Source organism: Salmo trutta, chromosome 12 (assembly GCF_901001165.1).
Source record: "Salmo trutta chromosome 12, fSalTru1.1, whole genome shotgun sequence".
Taxonomy (NCBI): Eukaryota; Metazoa; Chordata; class Actinopteri; order Salmoniformes; family Salmonidae; genus Salmo; species Salmo trutta.
The window spans coordinates 19,984,225-19,993,350 of NC_042968.1; the positions used below are offsets into that span (position 1 = coordinate 19,984,225).

At 43.5% G+C, this 9,126-nt stretch overlaps 1 protein-coding gene across 2 annotated transcripts; it reads left to right on the forward strand.

The window, feature by feature from the left end:
- Window positions 1–1,106: 1,106 nt before the first annotated feature.
- Window positions 1,107–7,748, forward strand: LOC115203109 (pygopus homolog 1). Of its 2 annotated transcripts, none has more exons than XM_029767490.1 (3): window positions 1,107–1,334; window positions 4,583–4,668; window positions 4,925–7,748. In XM_029767490.1, exons 1-3 carry the CDS (start codon window positions 1,154–1,156, stop codon window positions 6,125–6,127), a joined length of 1,470 nt encoding a protein of 489 aa, XP_029623350.1. In that variant the 5' UTR covers window positions 1,107–1,153; the 3' UTR covers window positions 6,128–7,748. The 2 variants fall into 2 exon arrangements, with proteins under 2 accessions (XP_029623350.1, XP_029623351.1); XM_029767491.1 differs by having other exon boundaries at window positions 1,238–1,398.
- The last annotated feature ends 1,378 nt before the right edge of the window (window positions 7,749–9,126 follow it).

A 9,126-nucleotide genomic window follows, 5' to 3' on the forward strand; every position in this document is an offset into this window, starting at 1 on the left:
CTAGCCAACTTTGTTGAGTTTGTTCAATTGGCGTGCAAACTTTATAATAAGTGCTGCATCTTAGCTAACATTTGTATTTTTATCTTCCTGTCACACTCACAATCAAATCCTTTATTTGTGCTGCCAACCTAGGCTGTAAACACCCCCCCCAATCTATTAATATTCTATGAGGGGGCGTGTACATCCAGGTATAAAAACAAAAATCCCCAAATGTATTACATTTTGTTATTTGTTTTCCGTTATTCCATGTCCAATTTTGACACAATAAATGAGAAAATAAGTTGATTTTCTGTTTTTCACTCGGAAATCAAAATAACAAAATGTACACGGACCCTGGAGTGCACTTGTAAGGTCATGTCCTTTGGTCCATTTTGTGACAATGGTTGTCTTCCCCACTGAACATTTGGGGCCAAAGATGGAAGGCTTCCTCTTGTAGTCAGTTAAAGGCCCCTCTGGCATTATCTTCAGTTATTACAGTCCATCCAATCATTGGTCTTCCCTTATCTGAAAAAGCAGCAATTAATTACTGTTAATGGATGAGAAAAGTCAATACATGGATTGTTTAACCCAATGTGTATGACAGTGTAGAGCCTCTGTTTGGAGAGATCTGTAACCTACCAAAAAATGGTGTGGTGTCCACAGATGGCTGTGAAAAAGAAACAATCTATAGTGTAGCCTATACAACAACTTCATTATTTTAGTTTAGTACAACATTTTTCTTTTTGTAAATACTGTAGCCTATTCTTACAGTAAAAACAACTTTTGAAGTGTGTAGAGGAGTTAGGCCTATTAGCCTGCAACTCATCATGACTAAGGAGATAACACTTCAGAAAATGAATAGCGCAAAACTCATCCAAAGAGAGTGGTAAGTATGTAATAAACCTCAAATAAACATCTCTTAGACAGACCGATATTGCCACTAAATATCCAGACTGGACTTATTAGCTTCCGCCCCAGTCGCATCATTACATCAGCGGTTCATCACAGCACACCGACACTTCTGACGGAGCGGCAGTGCAGACACATTCAACATGCCAATGTGGAGGGGTCTCTGTGCTGACACACAAAGGTTCCGTTTGTCAAAATCTAATATTCACCGTGCTTTACAAGTTCCAGTCATGTGCCACGTGGAGAAATAAGTGACAATGATACAATGTTAACAATAATTTCCCTGCGTGACACAGGATATCATGAAGTTAAATGTGTCTGCTCCTCCCAAACTTTCCAAGCGATTGCAGCATTCCTCGTCACACAGATAGTTGTGATTGCTCCTGGGGGGAGAGAGCGGGCGGGTGCTGTTACCTTTTCAGCACAGTTATGCACGTTTAAGTCATGTAAGAAGCTCTGTAATGTCAAAAGAACAGGATAAAGATACCTTCTCGCTCAAAAGAACCCGAGGTAATGCGCGTTTTCGATATTTTTCCCTTCCTGCGCGTGGTATGTTGCTGTCTGTGGGGGCACGATACGCTGCACACAAGTCTCAACCATAATTACGACGTTGAAGGAGCTTATCGGCCTACCTCAAGGCCTTTGAAGTATTGAATGAAACTCAAAATAAATAGACAGCGCTGGCATTTTCAGTTGAAAAAAATATCGTAAACTATCCAAATAAATTGTACCTTGCTGACGTGGAAAGTTCAACAAAACCTTCACTGTCGGAATGTGTTCGCAAATTTGGAACTGCCACGAAGTTTTTTTTATGTAGCCAGCTGACGTTTTTTTATTGCCGTGAACGATATATGAAGTGCATTTAGTTAACCGACTGTCTGTTTTACCTCTGTGGGACAAGTGATGTTGCATACACTGTAGGCCCTATTTATTTATAACAACAAGATATAGGCTACAGAAATTGAAAACATTGATGATCATTCATCACATGCGCCAGTAGTCTACTGTAGGCTATCATACAAGAGCTAGCCTACTGTTTTGCAATTTATTTATTTTTTATAACAATTACACAAACTAGCCCACCAAAGGAGAAGATTCGGGTGGTTTTAATAGCATTGAAAAACTGTTACATGTTTGACATATTTACAGAGCTGTGTGTATAGGCTAATAGATAAGAGGCCAGTATGACCCCCCAGACCCAGTAGATAATAGATACCTGGCCAGTATGACCCCCAGACCCAGTAGATAGTAGATACCAGGCCAGCATGCCCCCCCCCGACCCAGTAGATAATATAATAGATACCTGGCCAGTATGGCACCAGACCCAGTAGATAATATAATAGATACCAGGCCAGTATGACCCCCAGACCCAGTAGACAGTAGATACCAGGCCAGTATGACCCCTCCCCCCCACCCAGTAGATAATAGATACCAGGCCAGTATGACCCCCAGACCCAGTAGATAATAGATACCAGGCCAGTATGACCCCCAGACCCAGTAGATAATAGATACCAGGCCAGTATGACCCCCAGACCCAGTAGATAATAGATACCAGGCCAGTATGGCCCCCAGACCCAGTAGACAGTAGATACCAGGCCAGTATGACCCCCCCCACCCAGTAGATAACAGATACCAGGCCAGTATGACCCCCAGACCCAGTAGATAATAGATACCAGGCCAGTATGGCCCTTAGACCCAGTAGATAATAGATACCAGGCCAGTATGACCCCCAGACCCAGTAGATAGATACCAGGCCAGTATGACCCCCCCGACCCAGTAGATAACAGATACCAGGCCAGTATGACCCCCAGACCAAGTAGATAATAGATACCAGGCCAGTATAGTCCCCAGACCCAGTAGATAATAGATACCAGGCCAGTATGACCCCCAGACCCAGTAGATAGTAGATACCAGGCCAGCATGCCCCCCCCCCGACCCAGTAGATAATAGATACCAGGCCAGTATGACCCCCAGACCCAGTAGATGGTAGATACCAGGCCAGTATTGCCCCCCGACCCAGTAGATAACAGATACCAGGCCAGTATGACCCCCAGACCCAGTAGATAATATAATAGATACCAGGCCAGTATGACCCCCCCAGACCCAGTAGATAACAGATGCCAGGCCAGTATGACCCCCCCCCCCCCCCCCCCCGACCCAGTAGATAATAGATACCAGGCCAGTATGACCCCCAGACCCAGTAGATAATATAATAGATACCAGGCCAGTATGACCCCCCCCAGACCCAGTAGATAACAGATGCCAGGCCAGTATGACCCCCCCCCGACCCAGTAGATAATAGATACCAGGCCAGTATGACCCCCAGACCCAGTAGATAATATAATAGATACCAGGCCAGTATGGCCCCAGACCCAGAAGTTAATATAATAGATACCAGGCCAGTATGGCCCCAGACCCAGTAGATAATATAATAGATACCAGGCCAGTATGGCCCCAGACCCAGTAGATAATATAATAGATACCAGGCCAGTATGGCCCCAGACCCAGTAGATAGTAGATACCAGGCCAGTATGACCCCAGACCCAGTAGATAATATAATAGATACCAGGCCAGTATGACCCCAGACCCAGTAGATAATATAATAGATACCAGGCCAGTATGGCCCCAGACCCAGTAGATAGTAGATACCAGGCCAGTATGACCCCAGACCCAGTAGATAATATAATAGATACCAGGCCAGTATGGCCCCAGACCCAGTAGATAGTAGATACCAGGCCAGTATGACCCCAGACCCAGTAGATAATATAATAGATACCAGGCCAGTATGACCCCAGACCCAGTAGATAATATAATAGATACCAGGCCAGTATGACCCCAGACCCAGTAGATAATATAATAGATACCAGGCCAGTATGGCCCCAGACCCAGTAGATAATATAATAGATACCAGGCCAGTATGACGCCAGACCCAGTAGATAATAGATACCAGGCCAGTATGACCCCCCCAGACCCAGTAGATAATAGATACCAGCCATCCTGGTGGCATAACAATCCAACACATCTTTGTGATTGAGCCTTTAATGTACCTTTGCATCCTTGAGGAGCTTTTAGGAGGATGTTGGTTATCGACCGTGTATGAACACTGGAAGGCTGTCAGGAGATCTATAGACCAGGGTTAGACCCCAAATGGCATCCTATTGCCTATTTAGTGCACTACTTTAAAGGGCTTAGGTACAGAGTTCTTCTGTATTGATCTATTGTGGTAATATACCCTGGAGAGGAGGGGAGGCTACTGCTGAGTACTGGTCATTTGATTCTGGTTACCAAGTATACTGACTATACCATACTTAGGTTACATGAGTTTGCAGCTTGCCGCATATCATAGGGGCAACTTGGACAACGTGATAGGGGCAGCAAGCTGCCAAACATTTTAGATTCTTCTCAATGGAGAAGATTGGACCATTGAATTTTGGTTAAACTCCAAGAAAACAGTGTGCAGCCAGCCTTTCTTATAATTTAATCCTGACACTGCTTGCACATGGACTTCACGAAGGTGTAGGCAATAAGCCATTCATGAGAAAATTAATCAAGTTCTGTGTTGTTCAACATATTTGCATGCCTCAAGTAAGTTTTCTATACAATGTCTTTCAGAGTGAAAAGTGTACCTTGTAGTTTAATGGGAAACCTGCATTTTATGTGGCTGTATAACATTTTGTGTGGTTTTCTTTCTCAGGTAGAGATGGTGGGCTTGATGATCTAGGAGGGCCGGGTGTTCTGCTGGATAGCCCAGACAAGAAAAAGTGCAAGTCGAACGCACAGGTAAAATACCAGCACAATAGTCTGACTTTCTGAGATTCCCTTTCTTTGTATAGGTCAAAAATGTTGTGGTTTCCAATATTAACCAAACTCATTCAGTCAAACAATGCTATATCAAGACAAAACTAATATGCTGCTCAATTATTCATCAAACTTTTGAGAAGTTCTCTGAATGGCTGTTGATAGTAAAGTGTTTGATGCTGCTTGCATAGTTCTGTATCAACTACCTTTATCATTGCCTTTTCATGTTTGTCCCCAGGCTCCCTCCTTCGCTCCCCTATCTGAGTATGCTCCACCACCAAACCGAAGTGCCGACCACCTAGTGGCTGCCAATCCTTTTGATGACAACTACAACACACCATCTTTCAAGCCTCTGTCCTCTGGGAACCCATATTTTGGCCACCCGCACTACCCTGGCTGCAGTGGCTATGGCCCGCCCAGGATGGATCACCTCATGCCCAATAGGATGCCCTCTTCTTACAGGGGTCTCTACCAGATACGAAACCAGCTCCACCCTTTTGCCCAGACTCAAATGGGCATGGGGTTCAATCGACCCCCCGGCTTTAACTATGGTTACCATGAAAATTCCAATTATGGTAACCATCCACCATTAAGCAACAACAACAGTATCATGCCACTTCTACCCAATCAGTCTTTTAGACCAGGTCCCCGTGACAACTTAAATCAGGTGCATCTGCATAATGTGACCAAAAGCACTTCACCTGACATGGGCCCGAGCTTTAGATCAGCGGTCAACCCAATTGGGAATCCACCTCCCCGACCCGGCATGGACTCCAGTCCCGGTTATACTCGGCAGCAGCAAAACAACAGCTTTACCCAGTCCAATACACCCACACCTAAACAGGACATGAGTGAGGTGGTGTCAAGCAAAAGTACATCCCAGAATACATCTCCACGGAAACGAAGCCATGGCTCAGAGGAGATCATGGGTCAGAAAAACTCTGTCGACCTGAAATCAAAGAATAGAGGCGCCCTGGTCTGTCAGGGTGCAAGTCAGCCTAACACCACAGAGAAAATCAATGGCATCATCCACACCAATAATGATTCCCTGAAGAAGTCCCCACAGTCAGGCAGGCACACGGAGGCAGCCTCCCTGGAGCGGAGTAGAAGCAATGGAGGTGGTGGTGTGGCCAGCAATAAGACACTGATGCATCCCAACAGGCCTAGCCACTCCTCCACAGAGCCTGTGTTTCCATGTGGAATATGCCTGAATGAAGTGAATGATGACCAGGAAGCTATCCTGTGTGAGGCCTCATGTCAAAAATGGTTCCACAGGGTTTGTACTGGAATGACTGAGACAGCTTATAACCTGTTGACAGCAGAGGTGTCGGCAGTGTGGGGCTGTGACATCTGCATGGAGGAGAAAGGGGCACAGCTCCATAGAACAAAGGAGGTAACAGGGCAGCCAGCAGGGCAGCAGCCAACAGTTAACAGCGAGTGATATGGTCATGAATATGGGCCATCAGTAACATTATTAATCTTATACTGGTTATACTATTTTCTTTGGTATACTTCCTTTGTAGGTGATTTTTCGTTACGTTTTTACGTAGGGTTTACGAAGGGTTACATTTTTACCATTCTGTTGTTTTTTGACATTTGGTATAATTTGAATAGCAGTGTCTGTCCCGTGCTTAGACCGATGCAAGAGCTAGACTGAAGTTCTGTTTAATGTCATATATATTCCCTATTTTTGGGCAGGTACCATTGGCCATGTTGACCACAATAATGTCATTCTCTTAACAAGGTCCTTACTGTTCCGCTCAACTTTGCTGGCCTATGGTTTATATAAGTTATTACAACATCAGTATGAGTAAGCTATCCGGAAAGGTTAACTGATTGATGGATGCAAACGTATTCAACGTTTTAATCAGATATTTTTTTCAACTGCTGTTATAGTTAGACAGATTTTGAGCAGTATGATTGACAGATGGAGTGGTGTTCCAAAGCCATACACCTGTACTGTATGCTATACAACCAGAATTGGATCTGATACATTTTTTATAAATGATTCGATACATGTGGGTGGTTCCACCAATTCAATGCCGTTTGAGGTGTATAACTTGGTGAGAATTTTTGTTGTTGTTGAAGTAACAGGGTTGAAGATGTCATCTTAAATCAGCCATAAATCCCCTCGTGACAGGGGAAATGGAAGTTGTGTGTGCAACAGGGAGGGGCAATTGAATGCAAGCTTAAGAAAAAAAGAATAAATGTTCAACATTTTTTTGCCTGTCTAATCTATCTATGGGTAACAGGGTTTGACGTGTTATGCTCCAACCACAGAACACCAGAAAATGGACAAAAAGAGTAGAACCAGCTCATCTGATTTTACAATAGGATTTGACTATTAGATGTTCAATGTTTCTTTTTTTTAAAGGAATTGTTTCACAATATTAAAACAAAAGTTCAATTCACGTAATAGGGTTGACCTTAAAATGAGGGCCAGGTTTTTTTTTTACCTTAAAATTATTCACCAATCACATTAAATAATCTTCATAAAATGACTTTGTCAAAGCAAAAAAATAACTAGGGCTTTACAATGATGGTTTAAACTTGGATAAATCTTAGGGTTTAGTGGGTTAAAATCTTCCTGGAAGTCAGAGTGCACGGAGGAACATCTCAAAATGTAGAATTTTGGCACTTTAGCAAGTCTTTATTCATATAAAAAAAAATCTGATTTGTTGAATTCTCTATGTGGTCTATATTAAAGGGCATATCTTTGAATATAACAGGCTTTTAAAATTCAATATTGGTGCACAATTTCTACGTAAAATACCAAAGGGATGCAAAAGGCACTCATTTCGTGGAACGATCCTTGTGTGTTTTTTTAAACTGTTGATATGTAATGTAATGCTCTAAAAATGTTTTAAGTATGTGTGCACTTTGCTTTGCTCTAATTGTATTCTTTTTTGCGCAAACATGATGCATTTAAATCAACATTTCTTTATATTTTGTTTTCATTTTGGAAAGGTAAAATAATATGATATTTAGTACTAAGAAACATGCTTACTGCATTAAGGGAAAAATAACCTTGGTTCAAAATAAACTTCTTTGTCAAATTATAGTTTCAAGCACGGCTTCCATTTTTGCTACTAAGGAAGGCAGTTTTAGAAGTAGCTTAAAGTAAACTAAATATATTTTTAAATTGTTTGCTTTTCTCATGTAGATTTGTCTAGACTTTTCATTAAGTTCGATATTGCAATACTTTGGTGATACAACTATTATCAAAATGTAAACTCAGCAAAAAAATAAATGTCTCTTTTTCAGGACCCTTTCTTTCAAAGATAATTCGTAAAAATCCAAATAACTTCACAGATCTTCAATGTAAAGGGTTTAAACACTGTTTCCCATGCTTGTTCAATGAACCATGAACAATAAATGAACATGCACCTGTGGAACGGTCATTAAGACAATAACAGCTTACAGACGGTAGGCAATTAAGGTCACAGTTATGAAAACTGAGGCCTTTCTACTGACTCTGAAAAACACCAAAATAAAGATGCCCAGGGTCCCTTCTCATTTGTGTGAACGTGCCTTAGGCATGCTGCAAAGAGGCATGAGGACTACAGATTTGGCCAGGGCAATAAATTGCAATGTCCGTACTGTGAGACACCTAAGACAGCGCTACAGGGAGACAGGACGGACAGCTGATCGTCCTCGCAGTGGCAGACCACGTGTAACAACACCTGCACAGGATCGGTACATCCAAACATCACACCTGCGGGACAGGTACAGGATGGCAACAACAACTGCCAAGTTACACCAGGAACGCACAATCCCTTCATCAGTGCTCAGACTGTCCACAATAGCCTGAGAGAGGCTGGACTGAGGGCTTGTAGGCCTGTTGTAAGGCAGGTCCTCACCAGACATCACCGGCAACAACGTCGCCTATGGGCACAAACCCACCGTCGCTGGACCAGACAGGACTGTTTTGTCTCACCAGGATGGTTTTGTCTCACCAGGGGTGATGGTCGGATTCGCGTTTATCGTTGAAGGAATGAGTGTTACACCGAGGCCTGTACTCTGGAGCGGGATCGATTTGGAGGTGGAGGGTCCGTCATGGTCTGGGGCGGTGTGTCACAGCATCATCGGACTGAGCTTATTGTCATTGCAGGCATTCTCAATGCTGTGCGTTACAGGGAAGACATCCTCCTCCCTCATGTGACCCTCCAGCATGACAATGCCACCAGCCATACTGCCTATTCTGTGCATGATTTCCTGCAAGACAGGAATGTCAGTGTTCTGCCATGGCCAGCGAAGAGCCCGGATCTCAATCCTATTGAGCACGTCTGGGACCTGTTGGATCGGAGGGTGAGGGCTAGGCCATTCCCCCCAGAAATGTCCAGGAACTTGCAGGTGCCTTGGTGGAAGAGTGGGGTAACATCTCACAGCAAGAACTGGCAAATATGGTGCAGTCCATGAGGAGGAGATGCACTGCATTAC